Source organism: Sarcophilus harrisii, chromosome 4 (genome assembly GCF_902635505.1).
Source record: "Sarcophilus harrisii chromosome 4, mSarHar1.11, whole genome shotgun sequence".
Classification (NCBI taxonomy): Eukaryota; Metazoa; Chordata; class Mammalia; order Dasyuromorphia; family Dasyuridae; genus Sarcophilus; species Sarcophilus harrisii.
This window is the reverse complement of record NC_045429.1, coordinates 432,850,212-432,878,162: the sequence shown is the minus strand read 5'-3', so window position 1 is coordinate 432,878,162 and position 27,951 is coordinate 432,850,212. Positions and strand designations below refer to the sequence as shown.

The window sequence follows — 27,951 nt, the reverse complement described above, 5'->3', positions numbered from 1 at the left end:
CTAATCACAAGGGGGCTGATCGCGACAAAGGCGAGGAATAAAGCCCTTGCGAAGCCGCCGGGAGGGGGTCAGGAGAAGAGCCCGGCCGCAGGCGCCTTTCCTGCGCCCGTCGCGGGCTCCGCTGCCGAGAGCCGGGCGGCCAGGGGACCAGCGTTGGAGCAGACGGCGCCGGCTCCCTGCGCCCGAGCAGCCCCTGCGCGGGGGCGGGAGATTAGGGACCCAGACCCCGGCGGATCGACAGCGGGGGTTGCCAATGTTCGCGGCGCGTAGCTTTGGCCCTCGCGAGCCGCCGTTGATTCCCCCGTCCAGGACGTTGCGTCGTGGCCCCGCCCCCGCTTCCGGCGCTCCCGGACGGCGCGAAAACCCAATTGACAAGAATCTCTGCCCGCCGAGCTCGGGCCTCCCTCGCTGCCTGCACCCTCCCCCCCGCCCAGCCCCGACCCAGCGCAGCCCCGGCGCCCACTCCTCGAGGGTCGCCCGCCGGCGGGGGGAGGGGGAGACGCCCGCGCCGCGCTTTGGCCTGGGGGGCTCGCGCCCGCGCCCTTTCTGCGGGGTCTCTTCCCGCGCCCGGGCCCGGCCCGACCTGTCATGGCCCCCACGGAGGCTCGCTTCGGGCCCGGCCCCAGCAGCTCCTGAGGGCGTGGCAGCCCAGGAGCCGAGCCAGGGGCCATGGTCGGGGTGCTGGCCATGGCGGCGGCGGCGGCGGCTCCGCCCCGAGCGCCCGGGAAGGACCTGGACCTTCAGGTGAGTTTTGCGCCCTGTCCGGGGCCTGGATCGCACCCTCTCCCGAGCCGGCCCCCGGCTCTTGGGCGGGGGGAGGAGAAGCCGCCCCAGAGCCGCGGGTGGAAAGCTGGAGGTGGGCAGGGCGCGGGGTACAATCTCCTGGGGGGGGGGTTCTGCTCCCCCCCCCCTTGCACACAGTGAGTGCTTAATGCGCGCTCGATGGCCTCAATGCCCGCCAACCATGGGACTGCCCCCTCCCTGAGAGGGTCCCCAAGGCACTTCCCCCCTCCCCCCCGGAGTCAGACGCTTCTCCCCTCTAGGGTTCGGACCCCCGCCCTGGGCGCTCTTGATGCTGTTGGGCCCTGCCCACCCCGACCACCTCTCCGAGCAGCCTTTAAACGCCTCCCGTAACCGAGAAGAGGGGCTGCCTGCCCCCCCTGACAAAGTCCGGCCGGAGGGGGGAGGAGAATGCGGACCGAGGTCTCTCCCCAAGGACTGGGGGTGCTAGAGTAGGCTCCGGGGAAGGGGGTCACCCAGCCGTGGGGAGCTGGGGATCCTGACGGCAAACAAGAGAAGAGGAGCATATCTTTACCCCTGTGAGAGATCATTTTCCCCTTGGAACTGTCACCCCGTCCTTGTGGTTATCTGAGAAATACTTGGTGAGCAGCTGTTTGCTTCCTTTCTGGTCCACATGCGGGAGTTTCCAGACATCAGCTTCACTTAAAAAGCGGGAGATCAGTGAAGCTCCGAGGTTCTCCCTATCTGCTGCCTGTCTTTTGGACACTCGGCTAGCATTTACAACATAGACGAGATGAGATGTCATGAAAGGCATTTTTTGATCTTGGTTTTGCCTCTACTTAAAAACTTGCAAAAAAATTTTAGATAAGTACCTGAAACTTGATGAAACATATCTTTAAGAATTCCCAATGAAGCTAAAATCAAAAAGATACTCTTGATTTTGCTTGTGATGCCTAGCTTTTGTTAAATGTGATAACTAGATCACGAATTTATACTAGGAATGAAAAGATGTTACTTCAGATCCTGCTTAAAAACTACTGTGTTGGAAGATGGTTGGCCACTGCTTTAAAACTCAACAATTTCTTTATTTTTTTGTTGGGTTTTTTATTATTATTATTATTATTATTATAACTTTTTATTGACAGAACTCATGCCGGGGTGATTTTTTACAACATTTTTCCTTGCACTCTCTTCTGTTCCGATTTTTCCCCTCCACCCCCTCCCCCAGATGGCAAGCAGTCCTATATATGTTAAATATGTCGCAGTATATCCTAGATACAATATATGTGTGCAGAACCTTCTTGTTGCTCAGGGAGAATTGGATTCAGAAGGTAGAAATAACCCAAGAAGAAAAACAAAAATGCAAACAGTTTACATTCATTTCCCAGTGTTCTGTCTTTGGGTGTAGCTGCTTCTGTCCATCATTGATCAATTGAAACTGAGTTAGGTCTCTTTGTCAAAGAAATCCACTTCCATCAGAATATATCCTCATATGGTATTGTTGTTGACATATATAATGATCTCCTGGTTCTGCTCATTTCACTTAGCATCAGTTCATGTAAGTCTCTCCAAGCCTCTCTGTAGTCATCAGAAGAATAATATTCATATACCACAATTTACCCAACCATTCTCCAATTGATGGGCATCCATTCATTTTCCAGCTTCTAGCCACTACAAACAGGACTGCCACATTTCGACACATACAGGTCCCTTTCCCTTCTTTAGTATCTCCTTGGGGTATAAGCCCAGTAGTAGCACTGCTGGATCAAAGGGTATGCACAGTCTGATAACTTTTTGGGCATAATTCCAGATTGCTCTCCAGAATGGTTGGATTCGTTCACAACTCCACCAACAATGCATCAGTATCCCAGTTTTCCGCCATCCCCTCTAACATTCATCATTACTTTTTCCGTCTGTCATCTTAGCCAATCTGACAGGTGTGTAGTGGTATCTCAGAGTTGTCTTAATTTGCATTTCTCTGATCAATAGTGATTTGGAACACTCTTTCATATGAGTGGAAATAGTTTCAATTTCATCATCTGAAAATTGTCTGTTCATATCCTTTGACCATTTATCAATTGGAGAATTAAAACTCGACAATTTAAAAGACTGAAGTTGGGGCAGATGTTTTCCCCCCAAAACAGTCCATTAGTTCTATAAGTTTCTTTGTTCTAAGCATTTCTAATATTTTCTTATTTTCACATCTAATTTTCTCATTTGTTATACATAAACTAGTGATTTTTATCTCAGAAATCTTTTTTTTTCTTCATTTGTTTATTTAGGTAAGCATATAAGCTTCTTTTTCCATATTACTACAAATAAGACTTATGTTTTTAACTCTTATTTTTCCCCAATTACATGTTTTTTTTCTTTTCTTTTAAACTTAAAGCCATGCAAGAAGCAAAGGAAAGAAGATGATGGAATTTCTTGTAAAACCATTACTGAATATATGTCACCAATAAGGAAGACTGGGGACAAAGTTTTTTCTCCACCAAAATCTAATAACATCTTGGATTATTTTAAAAGGACTTCACCCATAAATGAAAACCCTTCTCTGCCTAAAGAGTATAAAATACAATCATCTAAACCATTGCAAGTTGATGATAGCAAAGAATTGAAAACACTTTTCAACAGTTCCTCCAAGTTAGAGTCTAAATCGAAGGGAAAGAGAACTAATTTATCTCAACAACTGAATGAGATTAAAAAATTGGAAAATGAGTCCATAATAATTAGTAGTGATGACAGCAGAGAGGACATGAGCTTAAATCATGTTTTTGTGGATAATAATAGTGATTCTTCTGCTCTTCTTACCCAGAAAAATGTAGAGCCCTTCTCAGAAGGCAAAAAGCAATCAGGCACAATATCTTCTCAAAAGGACAGAAAGAAAGTAAGCTCTGAACAAAATAATGCAAAAAATGACTGCAAAAAATTAAGGAAAAGGAGGCACAGAGAAGATAAAGGCCCACAATCCAAAAAGGAGCCCCACGGCAATAAACAAGGAACAGGAACACAAATTGATGAAGTTGTGGATCTTGTAAGGGATTCCATTCCTGGAGTTCATATGTCTGAGACAGTCCAGGTTAATGATAATACAGTAACTGTATCCTATGAAGAATTTTTAAGGAGTCAGGAAATAATCACATTGGACCAGATACGTGGACCAGAAATGTCAGCTGATGAAGTTGATAAAAGTGGGAACACTAGTGATCTTGAAACGAGTGAAAATTCTCAGCAGCTGCCCCTTAAAACAGTGACTGTTCTTGCACAAATCCATACTGTGCCACCAAAGCCTATTTCAAGAATAAAGGGTAAAAAGACTTTGAAAATACCATCAATTTTTTTGAAATGTAAGGAAAGTGAAATTGGAAATATTCTTTCAGAGCCTGAAAATGAACAGACAGTTCAGAAAAGAAAATCCAATGTAGTTATAGCAGAGGAAGAATTAGAGTTAGCTGTGTTAGATGCTGGAGGCCCTGAAGCCATAAAGCCAAAATGTACTGTGGAAGAAAGACAGCAGTTCATGAATGCTTTTAGGCAGCCTGCATTTGATGCTGTTAAAAGTGGAGTCAAAAAATCCTCGGAAAGACACAAAGATGCTCAGGAAAAGGATGCTTCCTTGAAAGAGGAAACGGGTAAAGATAATTCAGTTAAAGTAACAGAATGTTCTAAAATGCAGATAGATTCAAATAAAGACAATTCACAGCTTTGTGATTTAAAAAAAAGCCCAGCCAAAGGAAAAAGTAAGAAGCTTCAGAAAAAAGGTAAGAGAGTATTGGTAACTGAGGATGCTATTAAGAAAGAAAATACTTCGTGTGATGTAAATATTAAGCAAAATCCAAATAGCATCAGAAGAAGTTTGAGACAACAGAAAACAGTTTTCAAAAACACTTTCTCCCTTAGCATTACAAATTCTTCTTCTGAAGATATCTCAGATGATCGTCCTTTACATGTTTCTACTCCCAAAGCCAGCAGTAAATCATCAAGAAAAATCACTACATCAGATGACAGTTTGTTAAATGATTTCACTCCAAAATCTTCCCGAAAATCTTCCCGAAAATGCATGGTAATGATTGGAGAGCCTGATTCTGAAGTTGACAGTCCTGGAAAGGTTTCTACTAAAGCAGCCATCCACACTTCTTTGGAACAGCATGGCTTATATATGGCGGAATTGATAACAGTACCCTTTGATTCAAAGAGCCCTATTAGGTAAAAGCTTGTCTTTTTGTTTTAGAGTGTTTTGTATGCTAGAGAATAGCTCTAGCTAATATTAAATTATTTTTGTTTTATTCTCCCTTGAACCTAATTTGCTAATCAAACCAAAAGAGAAGAATTTATTGCATATCGCATAAATTTTATTTATATATTATGTGTCATTATGTAGGATACTAGATAGCTAAGCTATAATGTTTTATAATTACTATCCTTTAAATATGAGTTTTATGCATTTAAGGTCTGGATTAGAAATAAAATGTAAAGACTTATTTGTTGGATGGGTTAGTTACATCATACCTTCACTTAATAAAAGAAAGTGACCTTAAGGGCAGACTAACTTCAAAACTCATTTAATGTTTTTTAACGTCCTGATTTTGAAATCTTTAAACAAAAGTTTAACTTGTCTTGACTTACTTGAATTTAATTCTTCCTCTGAGTAGATAACTTGAAAATGATTAGTCACCTTTTGTTTTCCTATTTCCTATTTCATTCAAATCTCTAGTTGGCTTATTTCTGTATTAAATATTGAGGTTTTCACATAATATGATGAATAAAATATTTCTTGACATTCCTTTTTCAGGATGAAATTTACCAGAATACGGTCACCCTCTAAATCCAAGAAAAATGAAACAGATGAAGATTTTACTCCCAAGAGTAGAAAGGTAATTAAATATGAGATTTGCTATCTTCTGTTTATTTTTAAAAAACTGCCACCCGCAGAAATAAATTGAAAGAAAATCAATGTGTATTTTATAGACTTATGTTAGGTATCATTCTGAAACATTTTTTCATAGTATTTATATTTCTTTTTTAGTTTTCTCAAGACATTTTATTGCGACAGTAAAATCCCTTAAAAATAATAGGTTTGAAATGGTCAAAAATTGTCTCCGAGATAATTGTCTTGTCACCTTTTCCATATTTAGCTTATGTATAATCACTGATTCAGAAATTTATTATTATCTCAGGAAAAATAATTTGAATTATTTTGAATAGGTTGAGGAAGTGGATTTAGAGAGCCCCCAACTGACTCTCCCTCTCCCATGTACCTCTGTAATTTACAGTCTGAGGAATTCTGTTGCTTTGGGCAGAGGTATCTAACACCCTGCCTGCCCACTGCATTCTCCACTCTGTGCCAATCAGATTTAAATGTAATTGAGAAATACCTAATAAAATCAAAATACAACAAAATTAATATAATATTTTACTTTAAAATTGTCACTGCAGAGCCCCTAGGGATCCTAACATAAGGATCCATAGCCCCCATTTTTATTGGAGCTTGACAGCATTGGCCTGGGCTTTAGAGCCACCCCCTGTCTAGGGTTACACAGTTATTATGGGTCACAGATGCTGCTTGTACCCAGGGCTTTCTGACTTTGGGTTAATTATTCATCTTGTGATCTCTGTCAGTTTACAAATTTGGGGACCTTCTCATACTCTCAGGCAATTTGGTCATTTTTATAGGACCTAGAAACACATCCCTTTGTATTCAGAACATTTTAGTCCTGGGGCATTTTCATTTTGAAAAATATTTAATCTGGAATACAACGGGGAGGGGGCAGGGGGGAGCCTACAGGAGTCAATCCTGATTATTATCTGCCAGTTCTCTTTCCCACTTTAAAGTTGGCACCTAAGGGTGAGAAATGGGCAGGTGATCTTGGGTCTCACAGATCTCATTCCCTGAAGCTGCCTCCTCAGCCCCACTGTCTTTGACATAGCGAGATGCAAGCCACTAGGACTTGGAATGTGGGCTGACTAGGATCTGGCAAATACTTAATATCTTTTCAGTTGCTGCTTTTTTTCTGTAATCTGGTCTCTATTTATCCTTTTCTTCCCATTCTTACTGTCACCCCTCTAAGAGAAGAGTTCAGAATGTTTTGAGGGTCTCCCAACCTCTGTCTGCCCTTTCCAGTCTGTCTTTCGTGCTGCTGCAACCTTCATAAATACCCCTTAAATATTCCTTTCATGGATTTTCATATCTCTCTTTGCTTTAAAACTTTTGAGTCAATGTCATGAGATTGCCCAGCTTGGCAGTTAAGGCCTATGATCTAATAGTTCAGTTCTATATAAAAATCTGTTTTCTCACTCTCCCTTAGTTATCTTGTGGGCTTTCCTGCCTTGTACCATTCTGTTCTAAAATATCCCCCATTCTCCCTCTCGCATCTCATTAAATCTCTAACCTTAAATTCTAACCATCATATTAGACTGAGCTCTTATCTTGTGTCTATCCAATCCAAATGTACCTAAACCAGAGGAGAGAATTTTTTTCTCTCTTTTTGCTTTTTCTTTCTCCTCAGTTCTAAACTATAGCATTTTCCATCAATTAGCACTTATAATTCACTACCTCGTCTTGCTTTTTTAATGTGTAACTGTTTTTTTCTTAGTATTCAGAAGATAAGATTTTTTTCCTTTTCTTTTTCTTATACATTCTCTTTGCCTTATACAAGCCCTTACTTTCCTTCAAGACTCAGTCTTTCCTGATTTCTTCAGCTACCATCCTTCTTCCTTCTAAAACTACCTTGTATTGTGTATATACTTGCACGGTATAAATTGTTTCCCTCAGTGAATGTAAGTTCCTTGGGAACAAGTTCTGTTCCACTTTTGTCTTTCTATCCCTAGTGCCTGGCACACAGTAGGCACTTAATAAATGCTTGGTGATTAATTGTACTTAATATTTGTAATTTGTTCTTTTCCTGGTTTTGGTGGCCCAAATCAGAGAATAGATAACTTTAAGATAATGAGAAACATCCTTTTATTTATAGTAAATTTCATATTCTGGTTAGAAACTCAGAAACTATATTTGCAATATTACACTATTTGCATCCAAACAAATTCAAGCCCAATATAACTAGACCCAAAACTTGATAAAAGTTCCTTGTTAAAAATTCATAAATCTTTCTGTCTTCCTTCTCTATCCATATTCAAAGTAGTAAGCTGGCAAGTTCTTTAGTGAATGTTCTATAAGAGTTATTTACCCAATGTTATAGAATATTGTTTTGGATTTTTATTACTAGGCAAGCAATGTTTCTAAAAACATATCAAAAGCAAAGCAGTTGATTGAAAAAGCCAAGGCCATCCAGCAGAGCAGATCAAAGATGAGTGAAGAAGGGTCTGCCCCTCTGCGGCGATCCTCCAGACAGCAGGTTCTTACTGAAAGGAAAAAGTTATTAGAGATGGAGGTAAGTGCACTCCAGAGATTTACTGATGTAAACATGCATATGGCATTCATTCACATTACGAGAGTGGGAAATGACATCTTTGCATGATGGGAAATGATGGCGTTGCATCTAATGATCTAAATGCTCAGATTCTTAACTTGTGGGTCATGACCCCATATGGGGTTTCATAACTGAATGTGGGGGTAATGAAATTATGATTTATCATCAGTAAATGTTTGATTTGCATACCTGTTTTATCTACCTACATATCTGGAATCATGTGAAAATTTCTTGGGTGAAAGGGAGTAAATGAATGGGAAATGTTTAAGAAGCTCTGATCTAAGGTGCGGCCACATTGCACAGAAATCTGTGTTATAAACAAAATTCAAATACTACCTTTTATCCGGGCCTAATCTGAAAGGAAGGGGGAAAGAGAACAGTTTGGTCAATTGAGTTTTATTGTAATTATCTCAATCAACTTTTAGATTCTGCATATAAATTTTTTGCAAGTCATTGCATGCAATTGGTTAAAAAGTCTTTAATCTCTTTTATTTCATTTTAGGATTCAATTATAATTATAGATTCAAATTCTCCTTCCCAGAGTGCAGAAAACAAACAGAAGGAAATTCAATGTTTGAATGATGTACTGGGAAAAAAAATTAACAAAAATGCTAAGAATTTAAGTGGTATGTTGCTTTCATAAGAATATTTATGTTAAAAATTTTTGGTTTTGTTGGTAATGCCTTTTAGAAATGAACACTATTTCTCCCCTTTAATATTTATTCCCCTTCATATTTAATATAATTCTAAGAAAAGCTGTCCATTAGTGGACCTTTAAAAGCAGAAGCATGATGAAGTCTAATTAAATAACCACATACTTTTCACCTGACATTACTTAGTGTGTTACCATAGTTTATTCCTAATAAAGGGAAGAGAGAGGAACTAATTTTGAAAGCATTTGGGTATGAATAAGGATAGAAAACTTGAATGCTAATCTGTGTCTTTGTTCTTTCCAGGAAAAATAAAAGTGGCTCCTCTATTCCTGGCTAAAAAACCTCAGAAAACAACTGAACCTGTTGTGATTTTTGATGACAACAGGTCAGTCTCATGCAAGTTAAAGAACTTTTAAAAAGAATTTGTACAAAGTATTTTTAAAATATTTGTGGTGCTTGGGATTCAAACATGTGAATTGTGTAGTGTTCTATTTATGGGTTAATTAATGGAAAAGTGTAAATGTGTTTTATTTGCTTTTAGCTAATTAGATATATGTTGCACATGTAAATTGTTATCAGGTTTGCTTCTGGTTAAAGAATTTACCATTAATTTCTGATTCTACTGTTTCCCCTGACTGTGGAGAGATTTAAGGCATTGAAAGAGAGGAAAAACACAATATCCCTTATACGGTGGGCAGTTTCTTGGAAGCTCTTAATTATCCATAGTCCAAGACTATGCTAAAGGTCTATGGTTTGATATCCTTATGCTCCTTTCTGCTTATGGTTTCCCCATTTTGGGGAGGGTGGGTTGGTTAAGCTTGGCCAACCTAGCAGTTTTTTACAGGGTGCTTTGAAAAATACAGTAGAAAATTCTGAAATGTTTATATATGTTTCTCAGAATTACCTTAATTTAATTTTTTACTTTTATTTATTGAGGAGGGACTGAGGCAATTGGGGTTAAATGACTTGCCCATTATCAAACAGATAGGAAATATTAAATGCCTGAGACCAGATTTGAACTCAGATCCTCCTATTTTAGAGCTGGTGCTCTATCCACTTTGCCATCTAACTGCCCAATTACCTTAATTTTGGTTTAAATTCCTAAATATTTCCTTATTTTCTATGAACTTCTTTTTTTTAGCCCTAGGCATTTGTATGCAGCGGCATCTACATCCCTAGTGGAAAATCAGCATCTAGTCTCTGGGAGTTGCTCTCTGTTCTCTTTTTCTTCATTACCTGTCTATTCTGTATGACTTTGTGGTCTTATTGACTTGTACACCTGCAGAATGAGAGAGGAAAGCAGAAGCTGGTCATTCTTTTAGCCTCTTTTCTTATAGCTGACTACTCAAGAAGAAGGGATTTTTATAGCTGTTATGGGCAGGCAAACAGAGGGAACACAAGCTTTGATCAGAACTGCACAAATTCTAGCCACTAAAAATCTGAAGAGGAATCCTACTGACCTATTAGGGTACATAATCATGCATCAGTGTCCTGTTAATTTTTAAAATTCACAGTTGTTTTTCCTAGTAACAGAAAAGTGCTTGATGGTATCTCATGTTTCAGGAGATTGGTTTTGCAGTTTTTGAAATTAACAAGAAAAATAAAACCTTTTGCACACTGATTTCACTCTTAGATAATTATGCTCCAAGGTAGATTTTTCCTTTATTAAGTTATTAATTTTGTTCAAAGTCAAGATGCATCTGAAAACTCTCAGGATGATGAACAATTTAAAGCAAAGCGTGAATTTCTCATGAGTGGCTTGCCAGATTCATTGAAGCGCCATATTGCAAAGAAAGCAGCTGCCCTAGAAGCCTACTCTGTGATAAGTTCCTGTTTTCAGATGGTTGTTCATGTACAGCAACGGGACAATTGTAAGTCTTTGTTTATTGGGGTGGATCTTTCTATTCTGCATAAGTATCTAATTTTAAGCAGTATCAGATTGCATGTCCAATTTTACTTCTTTTATTTGCTTTAAGGTTATGATTTCATTATAACTACCTGTGGCAGTTTCGCAGGAAATTTTAAAGTACATTAATCAACACAGACAGACTGATGGAAAAATAGAGAATTTATCAGAAAATCATGCATTTTGACCTTTTGACTCACCTGTGTGACCTTAACAAATTCTTTCAATTCCTGTTGGCACATGTATGTTTACTATATTAATTGTTCTCAAGTCTTTTCATATGTGTACAATAATTACTCATCAAATATTCATTTATGGCAAATATGAAATGAAAGTATAAGCCTCTGGTTTCTTCCTTTCCTTTAGGGAACCGTTTGTGGAGCTTGACACCCCCATCATCCTTTTTCTTAACTAATCTTAAAGACCCAAGTACCAGCATAACCGATGTGACCAAACGCGTCATTGCCCTTGGTGAATTCTCCGCTCTGAATTACAGACTTGATACCAAGAATTCTGCAGTTGTGGTTAGTGTCATAGAGCCTTATTACCCTTAGTAGCCTGTTTCCATTATCTCAGGACTTCTACTTCTCTAATAGAGTGTAAGCTCCTTAAGAGCAGGGACTATTTTGTTTTTGACACATACGTACCACTAGTCGAGTAGGAAGTAATTATGGACTTGAATTTATTTTCAAATGTAGTACTTTTTTAATGGAATTTAAACACATGTAATAATACTATGGGAAATTACCCCTTCATTAGAAGACAAAACATGGATAATATGAACATAAAAGTAAAACTGAAACTTGCCACAAATTCAGCAGAAAACTTCATGCATCATTATTGGCTTCTCTGAAGGGGAAGATTTGGTTACCAGGGGGCTACATTAGTATTGATGTATAGTTTAATAAAAATCATTAAAATGGAGTTTCCATTAAATATTTCACATTTTATTGCAGCGGGGAGTAAGAAAAGATTTTACAGAAGAAATAAGGAAGATTTTGCTGGAGGAAATTAAGTGGTCTAATCCTCAATTTCCTTTAAAAAGATTTTTTACACAGTTTTTAAAAAAACGAACTGAGCACGTGGCACTTTCTGGATGTCAAAGTAAACAAGGTTAGTGACCTCTTATAACTCCTGTGATTTATATTGAATTTGCATTTTTCAAAGAATGGCTCTGGGAATGACTGATAAAAGAGTTATCTTTAAATAAAAGATTTGGGCTATCTGTCTGAAGCAGGGATTGCACCTATGTTGGGCAGGCACATAGGAAAGGCCAAAGTGGTGCCGCTGGGGTCTAATAGACCATTTGTCCAAAAAAGAATGAAGTTCTGAAGGCAGATTTCAGGGCACCACGTTTCAGGCTTCCCTGTGCCAGTGGTTGTCACAGATTTAGTGAATGTTTTTAAAATATTAAAATTGTGTTTTTGTCACTCATTAAAGATGTATGTTGTTTTTGAACCCTTATATAGGACATTTACAAATAAAATCCATTGACAGTCGAAGGGAAACCAAGAGAAAGAGAGGAGAGAGTGAAAACCACAAATCAAAGAAAAGAAAACCAACTGAATGTGATCAGGATCTAATGAGGGAGGACTTACCTGAGGGACCCTCCCCCAGCAGAAGTGGAGGCACTGGCTCCCTGGAAGGAATGAGGGAATCTGGCCAAGGACAGTGTTCTAGGACCTCCAGGAAAAGGCAGGAGGCTCTAGGAAGTATGCCACGTAAGGAGGAAGTGAGCCTAGCCCAGGATTCTGATGTGATTATAGATGTGGATAAGAAATTTCCATCAGAGGGAACATCCAGCTCTGGTAATATCCCCTAGTGATTTGGAATCTTTTGGTCTCTTTAATAGTTGTCAAAAATATCTCCTCACTTATATACTCTTTCCCACCCCTTCTGTTTAAAAATTCTTTGGGTTATTTGCTATACTTTATACTTAGATTTTCCCCCAATTTTGGCGATGTCATTAAACTGTAACTTTTTCTAAGTAATTAACATTTTTGTTATTGTTGTTGTTTTGGTGCAGCATTTGTTGTAGCTTGATTTCAAAATGTATCTATAGGATTTGAAGTTTTTAATTTGCCTCTCATTTTGAAACAAAAAATATTTCACCCAGTAAATGCAGAATGTTTTGCTTTTAGATTCTGGAGTTGAGGACATGCTCTGGACAGAAAAATACCAACCTCAGGCCTCTAGTGAACTTATAGACAATGAACTAGCAATTCAGAAGTTACACAGGTTGGTAAAATTTCATCTGAGATCAATTATAATATAGAAAGTTATTGATAGTATTATTTATTTTAAAATGTCTTGCCATGATTTTCACCGTTTTGAGTTTTCTGTAAGACTTAAAATAATGCATTTTTCACATCCATCCTGTATATATTCTGATATTTAAATCTGAATTATTTTTAGTAATTCATATTTTCTTATCACAGTTGGTTGAAAGATTGGAAAAGAAGAGCTGAATTGGAAGAAAAAGGAAATCAGAAAATCAGAAGTGATGACAAAGAACAAGGTATGAATGAAGACTTTTCCTACAGTTGCTTTTTTCTTCTTTCATGACTTCATGACTCCTTTTGGGGACCGAGATATCGAAGGAGTGGTTGGCCATCTCCTTCTCATTTGACAGATGAGGAAATGGAGGCCAACAGAGTTTAAGTGACTTGCCCAGGGTCACATGTTTGTAAGTGTCTGAAGCCAGATTTGAACCTAGGAGGATGATTCTTGCTGATCTCAGGCACTGAAGTCTCTCCACTGCACCCTTTAGCTGTTCTTTAGGTTAGCAATTAATTCATTTAGATTTATAATTAGCATTTCAGGATATTTAAATTTTTTATTGGTTGAAAGTTCCTGCCTATATATAATAAATATAAATTTAACCATCAAGTCTAGTGATGAGTGATAATTTTACCAGTCATCTTATATATATTCATTTGTTCATATTTTTAGATCTCTCATTTAGCATGGACTTTAAGGACACTTCTGATGATGAGGAAGAGAATTCTTTTTGTAACACTGTTCTCATCACGGGGCCACCAGGAGTGGGGAAGACTGCTGCAGTATACGCATGTGCTCAAGAACTTGGCTTTAAGGTTCATTTCAAATATTTGAAAACCTCAGTGTAAGAGTTATCTTAGATTTTCAAATTCTCAGTTCCCTCTTCTTAAAATTTCATTTTTTTAAAACAGATATTTGAAGTTAATGCTTCTTCGCAACGCAGTGGTAGACAAATTCTCTCCCAACTCAAAGAAGCTACTCAGTCTCATCAAGTTGACAAGCAAGGTGTAAATTCACATAAGCCTTGTTTCTTTAACAACTACAGCGTAGGCAGATCACCAAGTAAGTCAATGATCTATTTTCAAGCTCTACATGTAGTATTTCAAAGTAAAATTTTTAAAAAATCTTGTCAGAACACTAGCAAGGTGCAGCCAGGAAGTAATGCTGCATGTACATGGCGTTCCTGAAGAGCGCCAGGGATGGGGACAAGGGTGAGACAGGTGGGGTGAGACAGGAATGGAAAAAGGTAGAAGAATGCTGTTAACTTCAAGGAAGGTAAAATGTCATTAAAGAGAGATAGCAAGTGCACTCCTAAGCAATTAAAATGGAATTAAACTAGGAGAAAGAAGATAAGAGTGTAAGTTGAAGTAATTAGACGTGGTATCTTGAAAAGATAATAGGACTTGACCTTAATGGTTTTAAAGAATGAATAGACTTTACTTTTGACAGGCAGAGTTGGAAGAAGATGAGAATACCTGGCAGGGGCACTGCTATGAGCTGGAGGGAACAAGAACATGGTATATCCCTAAACTGGGCAATATGTAATGTACATAATTGGAGAACCTTAGGAAATATGATTTTCTGGTATAGAATAGGACCAGATTATTAAAAGACTTGAAAATCATAAACAAAAATGTTTGGGTTTTTAGAGACAGCACCAGTGGGAATTTTGAAGCAGAGACTTTCATGGTGAAGGCTGTGTTTTATCAACGCTGACCTCTGTATATAAGGTGGAAAGCCGGGTAATTATAATACTCTAGGATTGTGGGCAGTGAAGGCTTAGATGAGAATGGTAGCAATGGGGAGGTCTGGCAAACTGAACAGATTTGAAAGGGAAGGAATAATTGAATAGGATTTGATGAATGTTAAGTATAGAATATGTAGGAGAAGGAAGAATGAAGAATTAGGCTTTATTTCTACAGTGTCAGCATAGTCCAGTGAATAGAGTGGTGATTTTGCAATCTAGAAATCTAGTAGGATTTGATTCCCTTCTCTAATGGGCATGGTTTCCTATCTCTAAAGGATATACTTGAGGAAACCATGGCTTAGAAATAATATCTCTAATACCAGGTTATTTTAAGGCTTAATCGAGACAATACATCAAATGCTTGTAAACTTTTAAGGGCTATAGGTTTTATTATGATGAACAATGAAGAAATGGAATGTTTGCAAAGAGAAATTGGTTTGTTAGTTTTGAACATGTTGAGTTTAGATAATGGCACAGCATTTGTGTGGAACTGTTTAATAAAAGTTGAAAGTGCACATGAAAAGTCAAGTGTTGGAGGTGACCAACATCAAGTCCAAAGAATTCATGGTAAAATATACTCTCTTCAGATTGATAGCTGATGGACTTAGTGCAGATGGAAACTTGTTATTTTTCCCTTTTATGTTTGAACATGGCCAGTTAGGAACTTGCTTTGCATGACTATATATATTTGAAACAGGTTTTGTTTTTCTTGGCTTCAGTGGGTGAGGGGAGGGAAAGAAGGAAGGAGAAAATTTGGAATGGTAAATAAAATAAAATTGAATTTTTAAAAGTCCATGTTGGAAATATAGGTTTAGAAGTCTTCAATCCAAGTCTAGGGGAGGAAGATGGAGGAAAGGGATGGAAAAAAATAATGGAACACAAAGTTTTGCAAGGGAGAATGTTGAAAACTATCTTTGCGTGTATTTTGGCAATAGGGAATGGTAATGGGGGGAAGCCATTATTTAAAAAAGGGGGTGGCAGCCTAGATATGATGCTGAAATAGTGATAATGGATGAGCTCAGCTTTAGATAAATAGAAAAGTTAAGAGAATTAAAGATAGATGCAAAGGATGAAGAGTCCATATTCAAGGTGATGGAGAATCAGGAATTGTTAGATCCCAGAAGCCACTGGAAAGGGGAATTTTGTAGAAGTCTGTGGATAGGAAAGGAGTTATTGGGTTGGAGGAGAATGTCTGAGAATAGATCCCATAGAAGTCTGATTTTAGGAGGAGGAGGATAGCAAGGAGTAGTGGAAAACCAGCATTAAGAAGTTGGGTAGCAGTGTGGTGGGGGGTAACAAGTCAAAGATGAATCCCTATCCTCCAAGAGCTTATGTCAATGGGCATGTAATGACCAGCAGCCTCTCTTTACTTCTAGGAAGCCAGAAACTGGCTTGACCCAGGCTCCTAAGATCCTAATCAACAGAAAGGATTTCTTTTAAGATAAAGATCTCAGCATTTTTGAATGCTGAAGGTGAAAGGAAATGAGCCTGTGGAGACGGGGAGGTGGAAGCTGAAAGGGGAGACAGACTTTAGGATCCAGAGCACTAGAGGGCATGCCAGCTTTCAAAATAAGGCTTCTGAGGAACAACTTTCTGGAGAGGAAGGGAAAGATGGACAGTGACATATTCAAGTGAAGAGGGGGCCTTATCAGAAGGACCTCCCACTAGCTACTTGCAGAATGATGGTGCCCTTGAATATGCTAGGAAGTTCCTGAGAGGTGAATTTACATGAGCCGTTAGCAGCATGCTGGGCTTGACAGTAGCTGGACAGTGTGATTTGGCAGCAAATGGAATTCTGGAAGGATTAGGGAAAAGCAACAAGTTCAAGCACTGGTTTTTCTTTTGTGTTTCAAAGTGCAAAACTAACCCTCATAAAAGAATTAATAAGTCATTTTCTAAATGACTTATTTCCTTCTGTAGTCTAGTTTTCTTTAATCTTGAAAATTAAGCGCATTTATAAACTTTACTTAAATAATGGCCTTTGTTTTGTTCTGACCCCATTCTACTCCTCCTTGCCCAAGTGACAATTTAGGTAGACTGGGATTGAAATGATTTCATCTGTTGTGGGTTTGAAATGGGATGTAGACTATCTAAAGTTTAATTTAAGAAGTATTAATTTTAAATAAGATTAAATTAATATTTGTTTTTGGTAGAAAAATTAAGTTCACCTAAGAAAATTCTTGCATCACCAAGGAAACCTCCACTTTCACCAAGAGTTGCAAAGCGGGGGCTCCCTCCCAGAACTTTGGCAAATTATTTTAAAGTGTCTTCCAAACAAAGTAATGATGAAGTGATGAAACACCAGAAGAATAAGAAAGGTAAGAATTCATAATATAAAATACAAGTTAAAGGAATGTATCTTCAACACATTAGAAAGAGATTATGAAACATTCTTTAAGTTCCTAGGAGTCACTTATTAAACTCTAGATAGTCTGTAGATTCCATTTTGATAATTTATTTCTGTTTTTATTAGTTTATTCAATAAAAACATGAATTCTATTGACAATTCTCTGTCAAGAATAGTAATAATACTAGTGGATTTTCTTGATATGCTTATATCACATCTTTGTAGAAATTATTTCTTCTGAAGAGAAACAAGACACTCAAACAAAATCAACAAACATCTCCAGCTCAAATGTCAAGGAATTAGAGGAATCCAATCGGAAAAATGCCACATCTCTCATTCTTTTTGAGGAGGTAAGAGTGTGCATTTATGAATTACTGATACCACAAAAATAAAACTGGTGCCTTTGTTTTGTGGCTAAATACTTTAAAATCCTAAAAAGTACACATTTATGTTACAGATGGTATCTAAATATAAAAAATGACAAATAATATCAAATATTGAAACTGAAATTATATTTTTTAAAGCAAATGAAAATGTCAAAACCTAAGGAAATAATTTTTTTGAAGAAGGTAGCATACTCAAATGAAAGTATTTCCTGCCTTTCAAGACCAAACCTCATGTTCTTCCTCACCCCACCCTCCCCCAAAAAAACCCCAAACCTATCTATATTCATTTCTTCCATTTCTCAATTCCTTGCCTTCTGGCTTCTGAGACCAGCACTCAATTAAAGCTACTCTCTTTATAATTTCTACTTATCTCATCATTGCTAAATCCAGTGACCTTTTCTGTTGACTTTTCCTTGTCCTCCTCCTTTGCTTCTGCAGTATTTGACCCTGTTGACTTCTGTTCCTACACATTCTCTCACTCTCTTTTCTTCCATTATCTTAGCCATCATCTGCCTGGTGCCTTCCTTCTAGATACTAAGTCTCCTAACCTCAGCCATCCCATATCTCTACCTCCCATCTTGGAGTCTCCCATCTCATCAGCTGCCATGTCTGATTGGCTTGCCCTCCACTGCTCCACTTGTCCATGCCCTTATTTGCACTCTCGTGGCCATGGCCATCACCTGGGTCTGGGGCCATCCCCTTATTTGCACTCTCGTGGCCATGGCCATCACCTGGGTCTGGGGCCATCCCCTCTGCTCATTGGTCTTCTCTGGCCCCATTCACCTCTCCCACAAATGAGGGTGACCCTGTCACCTTCCTATTAAAAGTGGGGGAGTGCCTCCAATAAAATATAGGTGCCTCTGTCATTTCAACTCCTACAATGCCTCATTCCACTTTACTCGCCCTATTGTTTTTTCTTTCCAGTTTGTCATTTTTTGACTGTGGCCTTTGCAGAACCCTGCACATTTTACTTTTTTGTCTTTATCTGCTTGCAATATTTGCCCCCAGTCAAATGTAATTTACTTGAGGGTAAAAACCATTGTCACTTTGTTCCCCAGCACTGAATATAGTGTCTGCCATTTAATGAATATTTGTGGAGTTGGAATATCATCAATCTGTACTCAGTGATGTTAGAAAGTATTTTCGGGGGGAGACAGTTGGGGTTGACTTGACCAGAGGCACATGGCTAGTAAGTGTGTGAGGCTGGATTTGAAGTCAGGTCTTCTGATTAGAGACTTGGAGCTCCACTCACTATGATGCCCTTGATGCTAGAAAGTGTTCTGAATGAGCCTAAACTTTTCACTTAGAAAGCTTTGTGTTTTCTTAGTTTAACATAGAGTAATTCACTTACACTTTTACTAAATGACTTATAAAAAACCTTTTACAGTTTAGGCTAGTAGAGATTATCTAATCCAACTCAGGTACATGACTGTTTATAAAATAACTTTCATCCCCTTGTCCCTGGACTTGACATTCACAGCGGCGTGTGTTTCCTAGGTCGATGTGATATTTGATGAAGATGCTGGATTTCTAAATGCTATCAAGACCTTCATGGCAACAACCAAAAGGCCTGTGATTCTTACTACAAGTGGTAGGTAAAACAGATGAGCAAAATTTGTTAATACTGATTTAACATTTTCTAGCAATGTGCTTCCCTCCCCTCCCCCCAGTTAGGAAATCCATCTTGAAGTTAATTGCTTAGGATGATTTTTTTCCTCTTAATATATTCATGGATCTGCATCTGGTGTTTTTTCTGCTATATCCCTAAAGGTATTGGGTAAAAAATCTCACAGGGAGGAGTGGAACATTGGGGTAAAACTGGAAAGAGCCTGTGATTAGGAGCAACAAGACCTTGGTCTGCTTAGTTATTACCAGTATGTCTGAGTTAGTGCTACATGCACTGCCCAGCTTACCTGTTGGGAGAATCCAATGAAAAATGTATGGGAAGTTTTTTGTAAATGTTAAAGCATATAGAGAAAGCCAATTTTGTTAGTAGTTGCCAGTGATTTGATGAGTAGGTTAGTAAAGAGTTTTTCGATTCCTCAAAAGATTGTATTTTACTGACAACAGTACATTCTGAAAGGACCAGTGCTTTGGCTGCTGTTTTAGAACTCAGACATATGTGGACAAGGAACCTCACTACCAGTTTCTATCCTTTGTCCTATTTCTGCCCTGGGAGGCCAAGCAGCACCAAGCTAATCCCCTTTGTGTTCTCTGCTCTAGATAAACCCCTCCCCTTTCTTCATTAAACTTTCATGTAGCAAGACCCCAAGTCCTTTTATTTGCCATATCGGTCACTTCCAGCTTATCAGTTGCCTTCCTAAAAATACAGCACCCAGAGTGAACACAGTAGTTTAGAGAGGGTCTGGAATACCAGCATAGCAGTTGGACACGAGGCCTCTCTTCACGCACTCACTTTTGGTTGCCTGAACATATTATTGATTGACATTGTGCTTACAGTCCCCCAGGTCTTTTTTAACTGGACTGTCTATTCATGTCTCTTACATTATTTTTGTGAAGTTGAATTTTTGAACCTAGATATTAAACTTGAAATTTAATAAGGACAAGTGTAACCTTAGCAATTTTAGCCTAATATTCCAGCCCTGAAGATCCTTTTTTTGGGAGATGGGATTCCAACTTATTGTCCATTTCACCCAGCTCTGGGTCTTCTGCATATCTGATAAACTCACTATAACTATCCAATTTATTGATAACTCTTAATTTTAGAACTTTCTTTTTGCAGATCCAACATTTAGTTTAACATTTGATGGATGCTTTGAGGAAATCAACTTTAAAACTCCCTCCTTGGTATGTGTTTTATTTTTTAAATCATAAAAATTACATGATAGTAAACATGGCATTTTGTATATAGTAAGAAATCAGAAAATGTCAGAAATAGAAACTGATACTGGCAATTATCTGGTCCAACAAAAAGCCAAAGATCCTTTTAGTTGTATGAATTTAAAAAGATGCCAGCATTTCTATAAACTTCAGGACACATTTCTCCTGTAATGTTTTGCCTTCTGTGTGTACTTCCAAAAGCTTGTGGGTTAAAGGAAATTGTGTCTGTTATTGGTGTAGGAGCTTCCTACTCTATTAGAGCATTAACCAGAAAGCTTTAAGTAATGTGGGCATGGGGATGAGGAGGACCTGATCCATCCAGATACTTGGTTAGCTTATAAACTGTTCTTTTTATCTGGTAATGTGTTTTTAAAAAAGATTCAAAAGAATGATCGGTATATTGTACCAAAAGATCTATGACCAAACATAGAAATTAGATTTCTTAAAAATTTTTAACTTCCTGACTATAAACAAAAACATTCAGTCCTACAAAATTCAAGTTTTTTAGAAGAAATTCCTTGATCATATTACCTTACTTAGAGCTTTTAGTATATAAAATGTATTAACTGAGCCTTGTAAAATTTGTGAAATGTAAATTCATTAACTTTTACTGTGGAGCTCTAATTAAGATTGAAAGGATTTTCTTAAATAGTTTTGTATAGTTTCAAATGAATGTAAACTGAAACTTAATTTATATATTTGAGTTTTTTCCTTTAGGAAATTTGTGAATAGGGATCCAATTCATGTTAACTATCTCCTACAAATAATGATGAAAATTTCCTTGTTTCAGCAATGTGTGGCCATATGCTTTTGCCTTTTTTTTTTTTTTTTTTAATAATATCTTTTGTTTTTTATGTTACCTGCATCTCTTAAATGTCTACTACCCCCTCCTTCCCATAGAATTATCCTTTGTTACAAAAGTGTTGAAAAAACAATTTAGTAAAACTAACCAAAATAGCAAAAAAAAAAAAAAAAAAAAGTCTAGCACTATTTGCATTGTTTCATGCCCTTGATTTCCTACCTCTGCAAAGGAGTGTGTGGGGAAGCAGGGATACACTTTTTCAGATTTATTCTGAACAGCCAATAAAATGTAGAACAGGAGAGTATTGTATCTGAAACTGGAATCTCTCATGTACAGCTTTAACAAATTCAACTTGTAACTTTCAAGGTGGTCTGTTTGTGTGTGATTGTTTTTAGCCTTGGTTCTATTCTCAGGGAGCTGCTTTCTCATATCTCTTCTTTGGGGTGTCATATCCTTTTAATTATAAAAATACATTCCTGAATATTTACTTCTAAAGCAATTTCTTTACTCGCAAGAACATTAGAAATGTTTTAGAAAAATTCATAAATTTCATTTTATTCTTAATGATAGCAAGCATTTGTGATGTTGTTAGAATTTTTAAAAAGAAATTATTTAATTGAAAAATACTTTTCTATATGTTTCTTTTACATTTTATAGCTAAATGTTGCCAGCTATCTACAGACACTCTGTTTGGCAGAAAATTTAAGAACTGACTTAAAAGACTTTGTCACCTTGCTGACTATTAATAATTGTGATATCAGAAGAAGCATTCTCTATTTACAATTCTGGGTTAGAAGTGGAGGCGGATTCTTAAAAGAAAAACCGTTATCACTTCATGGTGAGTTGATCTGTTTAAAAAAATGTGTCCAACTGTAAGTATGGACATTATCAGCAGTTAATAACATGATCTGTTTCAGTTATCATGTATTATCTCCTTTGTCATCTAAGATAAATTGAATTAGTAATCATTGATTAAGTACTTACTATGTAAAAGTACCAGGCTAGATTTATCTGATGTAGTAGATTTGTTACTAAAAAGTTTTATTTTAAGTTGATTTTTAAAAAATCAAATTTTTTTGCTTCTCCTTCCTTCCACTTGCCTCCATTAATATTGTTGTGGTGATGATATTTACATTTCTTATAGATATTTAGATGGCATTGGTTCCTGATGCTCAGCTTTCAATTTAAACATGGATTCCCAAGCTTCTTTTTGAATAAATGAGACTCCTGTATAACACCTAAATATATTTAAAGTACACTATTTGAAGGCATCCCTCTTGAAGTGTTTAAAAAGTTTTTTAATTGATATCCTTTAGTTATATATCATTTACATTTCTCCTTGTACTTCTCCTTCCTCCTCCTAAAAAGCCATCTCTTATAACAAAGAAGAGAAAAAAGACAGTTAAGTAAAAATCAACCAAATTATCAATAATGCATACATTATATCACACCCATAGCATTTCTACCTTTGCCAAGAAGCAGGATGAGTGGGGGATCTTCTTGTATCGCTTCTTTGGGCCTACACTTGGTCATTAAGGTGAAACTTTGAAGATGTTAATATCCCTTCTTAATTTATCTTTAATAAATTCAGATTTTTTTTTTTCTTAAAAGGAGATCCCCCTATATCTTAAGTTGATTAAGCTTACTAAGTATTCATCATGGGTGAACAGGATAAAACCTAAGGGGAAACTTCAGAATAAAATTAATTAATAATCAAATATTACCTACCTAAGGGGCATGATAAGAACTATAAGATAAGTAAGAGCTGGTCCCTGTCCTTGATTCTAACAGCTAGTGGGGAAGTCAGGCTTTTCATAGGTGAGACAGATAGAAGCAACTGTAAAATAAAAGTGATTACGTATAGTCTAAACGGTGAATAGAAACCCCGGACAGAGGTGGGATTCAGTAAGAAAAGCTTCTTAGCAGAAAGACAAATCTTGAACTAAGTTTCCAGGACATGATAGAAACGGCTGACCCAGGAAGAGATCATTATGTGGTTTATATTTTGCATTATGTTAAAGTTGAATGAGATGACTAATAAAAATTACAGGTAAGAACATCACTCATATTGAATCAAACTAACAATTTATCTAGTCTGTTTTGTCATTTTGTCATGTTGAATCAAAGGACAGTCTGTAGAAAAACTGTGATTGGAAAACCAACACTAGTAGTTGGGACTATTCATTAGGTTGCCAGAAATGGTTTCAAAAGACTTAATGAATCTGTTTATATTTTCAGATTGTTCAGTTTCTCTTGGTAATAAATTCCACAAGTTCACTCCTATGTAAGATAGTATTTGATTATATTTGACTTGAAAATTGCTTTCATCAGGCTTCAAGAGATAGTCCTACAATACCCATAATAAGTCATTATCATAATGCATAAAGATTTCTGAAGCAATTTTCCTTCTAATTGTGGGTGTAAATAGAGTGCATTTTATGATTCCCATTTTGTAGATGAGGAAACTAAGACACATAACCTGTTAAGCCAGTGGTTGAAACTCGGGTCTCCTGATTCAAAATTCATTATTTTTTTCTCTCTAGGAATTCTTCACTTGTGTTCTGGATTCCTTTGGCAGTGTCTGGGAAACCTGTGCGTCCTTTCTCAGAATAACATTAAATGCATAAAATAAGATATATTGAATTATAAAGGAAACCAGTTATATTGAAATGCAGTGATCTTAACCTCAGATTAAGACATCTTCCTTTACACCTGGTTGCCTTTTAGAATATTAGAGGGTTTTTCAAGTACAATTAACTGTGAACAATTGTCATACTAATAGCATTACTTTTTTTTAACTAATGGAATTCAAATAAAGTTTAGTCTTTTCACAAATAATGTTTACTATGGCAAAAACTTTTTAAAAAAAATAATATATAGCAGGCCTGTTGGTGAAGTTATTGTGTATGTATGTGTAGGTCAGTAGAATGTGGCCAAGAGTGACCTCACTCTGAAGTTACGTTTTGCTGTCATGCAACTCTTGAGGGGAAATGATGTTAATAGATTCTTTTAAATTATAACTCCCTAGGAGAGAATGCCAAACTTGTTTACTCTCGAGATGGTGCTCATCCTAAAAACCATCCCCACGCTCCTCAGCAGGATCCTGCCAACCTTCCAAAGTGTGACACTGGCTTTGCTGAGAGTCTGCTTGGCATGAAGAACATAGTCCTTCCATCTGAAGATTTGTTTTCCTTTATAAAGGTATTATAAAATCAGAATATTAGCTTGAGTTCTTTCTCTTCTCCTTCCCTCCTGACCCATAGTTTAAACGTGCCTGAATTATTAAGTCTAAGATTTTTCTTTGTTACAGACTACCTGATTTTATAGCTATGGCCATATTAAAAGCTTCCCCTTAAGTCAAATATTTTTCCAGGGTTGGACCTCAGAGTTAGAATGTTTAGGATAAAATTGCTGTGATGTTTCTTATGAAAAGTCATTTCAAACCTCACTTTGACATAGATTGGCTCATCACTGTGAAGTCCATGGAGCAATGTTTATTCTTCATCACCAGATAAGAACCAGACAAAAATTAGGCCTGAGCTACAGTTCTTTGTTGGCGTGCAGAGGAATATATGGCAGAAAGACGTTGTCAAGCATTAGGAAGGTGGATTAACAGAGCACACCTGCCATTAGTAGGAAATTTGAAAATTGTATATGTCGTGATTGTGTAAACATTTGTTAACATACACTTGTTTTTCAGCATAAACTCACAACACAGGAAGAATGGAATAAACTCATTCAGCTCCTCACCGAATTCCAAAAACAGAATGTTGATTTTTTATATAGTAATCTTGAATTCATTCTGCCATTGCCAGTTCACGTCATCCCAGAGTCAAAAGACCTTTGTATTTTGCCTGAAACTTCATATGCTTCCCCAGCAAGGAAGAATGAGAATCACCTGAATGCTGAGTGTTCTGAAGAAGACCCTTCTTTGGTAAAGGCCAAGAAAGTGAAGCGTCAGAAGAAGATGGTCACATTGGATGACAGCGACTTGTTTGACACTGCTTTGAATTATTCTGATGAAGACATTAGTTTGCCCTCAGCTGTTCCACCCTCAAGCTCAGAAGAGAGTAGCTCTGCCCTCAAACCGAGTGCAAAAGGGAAGAGTAAGAAAACCTTGGAATCTGACATGATGTTTGTGTCTCGTCCTCCTGAAACTCTCAGTCAACAAAAATGTCCTCTTGCTTCTCACTGTTTAAATTCACTGACTGAATTTATGGATGATATGTCTTTCTTAGATTCCCTTTCACCTAATCAAAGGGAGCAAAAAGAGTTTGGTAAAAACGAAGACTTTAACTGGACAAACGGCAGGGTCAAGAATGGCCTTTGTGATGAGTTTAGACAAGAGCCTCGTGATGGCTGGACTTGCCAAGGCTTGGAGGAGCTGAAGGCAGTTGTGGAAGCACTCAGTTTTACCAAGTGCTCTTCCACTATTTCAAAAGTTTTGGAAACCTCTTTGGCCTCTTGCAAGAAATTAGGAAAAGATCCAAACGGGGACCTCACTTTGTACATTTCAGAACAAAGAAATAATGTGTACTTCAGTCAATCTGCTGCAGATGTAGAGTAAGTCTGTTTTCCATTTTTTAGATGAATTTCGGGTTTATATGGTTTGTCTCCTTTGTTTTCCAGTATATTCCTTCCTGGTCTTTCTTTGGAGAGGGCATAATAATAGAGGCACAATAAGAATCCAATTTCTTTTTGAATGTAATAGAATTATGTGGTGGAATCCACCCCTTGGGTTGAATTTTCCAATCTTTGAAAACTGCAAAAGCATAGGTCATTATGACATTTATTGTGAATTCATTACTGCACTGCAGAAGATGAAGTTTTCTATGCTAATTTGGATCATGTACCGTAAATGATACTAATTACATTTTTATATTTCATTGATTTTCCTAAGTTGTTCTTGATGTACAGTAAAAAGACTGTATATTTGTGAGCAAGTCTTTAAAATAACCAAAAACTGGGTTATAAACTATATCTTTGGTTGTGATAGATAGCTCTTCTTTAGGCTGATGTTTTTGTTGCCTGGAGCTGAGGCAGATAAGAGTCCAGGTTGAATAAATAGGAGCAGGCCCAGATAGAGAGGAACCTCAAGTCTTAGGTAGATGTGTGATCTTTTTAATACAACAGTCACTTAAGAGCCATTGAAAATTTTTGAGCAGAGGAATGACATGTTGAAAGCAATATATGGAAGTTCATTTTTGTAGCAGGTTAAGATGAGAGAGAAATCAGCTTGTGTAGTACAGTTCCATTTTTATTGAATATATATATGTGTGTGTGTGTGTATGTGTGTGTGTGTGTATATATATATATATATTAATTATTTCCTTTTTAACTTGCAGCAAAGCACAGAAGAGGTTGGCAGTCGTAAAAACTGTATTTTCTGGGAAATCTCTTTTAAACCTGGGAAGCAGCAGACAGGCCAGCCTCGCAGAATATTTACCGACCCTTCGATGCATCTGTAGGATAGAGAAGTTAAAAGAGCAAGAAAAGAATAAGAGAAGGTGAAAGCTCTGAGTAACATTTCTGTGATCTGTTTCCATTAGATGAAAAGAAACATTACCAAACTATTTCTTATTCTTTCTCTTTTGACAGATTCCTGCACTATTTTGAAGGAATTCATCTCGACATACCCAAAGACACTGTGAGCAGTTTGGCAGCTGACTTCCCCTAGTTTTCTATGCTAATGGTGCCATGTACAGTAAAAGCTACTTGTTACATTTGAATATTTCATAGATTTTTCTGTGTCATTAAATTTTTTCTTCATGTACAGTAAAAATAGACTTTGTATATTTTATATTTGTGTGCAAGTATTTAAAGATAACCAAAAGTCCGGCTTATACATTGTATATTTGGTTGTGATACCTCTTCTATAGGCTGATATTTTTGTGCTCTTCTCTTGTCTAGTTTGACCCTTTTATTTTTTTTAAAACTTTGTTTTTCTGTGAAAGGATTAAGTTATTTCTCCTGGAAATAACTGGAGTGTAGATTTAATGGATATGTGTCGAGATATTTGTGTTTCAAGTCATTCTCAAACATTTTCTCCCTCACTGCCTCCCTGTTCTACTGACATGATCAGGACTTTTTTTAATTTAATAATGAACTTCAATATCAGAAGAATTTCTTCCAAAATAGATTTTTGCAAAATTCACTCCCACTTATGTTGCTAATTTAAAACTTTTAGAGTCACTTATGACATTTTCAAGCGAATTTAATTTTAAGCGTCAAGGAATATGACTTTAATGAAGTTTTTCCTATTGTATTGATATTTAGCAATATTCTACCATTGGATTATCTAGACAGTGGAGGTTTATAAATATTTTTCTACTATCATCTTATGTGTTGCTTTATTTTGTTAACCTACAAGTTGCTTTGTACATTTTTCTATCTTTTTCTACCTTTGATGTGTTATATTTCACAAAGATTTTAACAAAATTTCAAGTGACTGAACATTTTATATATCTTCATAATTAATTGAATTTGGTCATATTTGGATGAATTATTCTTGATCAGTCTTTCTGTATCTTGAGATGACTGAATTCCTGTATTTTTCCATATAATTGTTAAGGCTTTTCCTTTTAAGATTTTGCTTTCTGATTAAAGACAGAAAATGTAATTAAATGATTTAAAATATGGTCAAGTTTTACTTGAAATTACTTTGCAAATGGTTTAACCAACTCTACTTTTAAATGGATCGTAAATTAGAATTACCTTCCCGATTTTCACCCTTAAATAAAAATGCCTTTATTAATCAATACTATGTGCCAGCCCTTTGACTTAGGCATCTCGGTTAACTAAACAAGTTATACAGTTATAAA

The 27,951-nt window shown here is 37.1% G+C and overlaps 2 protein-coding genes across 2 annotated transcripts; one reads left to right on the top strand and one right to left on the bottom strand.

Annotated features, from left to right (window-relative positions):
• On the bottom strand, positions 1-590 carry LOC116423657 (translation initiation factor IF-2-like). The gene is given in 2 exon segments (XM_031968730.1): positions 1-440; positions 443-590. Coding segments are annotated over 2 exon segments (588 nt in total).
• ATAD5 (ATPase family AAA domain containing 5) lies at positions 375-27,891 on the top strand. Its single transcript, XM_031967631.1, has 23 exons — positions 375-744; positions 3,131-4,947; positions 5,534-5,615; positions 7,965-8,129; positions 8,671-8,794; positions 9,125-9,206; positions 10,511-10,692; positions 11,094-11,251; positions 11,684-11,840; positions 12,197-12,535; positions 12,869-12,965; positions 13,166-13,245; positions 13,680-13,822; positions 13,919-14,069; positions 16,908-17,072; positions 17,327-17,451; positions 18,985-19,078; positions 20,231-20,295; positions 21,788-21,968; positions 24,159-24,331; positions 24,831-25,693; positions 26,476-26,637; positions 26,729-27,891. Exons 1-23 carry the CDS (start codon positions 670-672, stop codon positions 26,805-26,807), a joined length of 5,559 nt encoding a protein of 1,852 aa, XP_031823491.1. The 5' UTR covers positions 375-669; the 3' UTR covers positions 26,808-27,891.
• Positions 27,892-27,951: the final 60 nt, after the last annotated feature.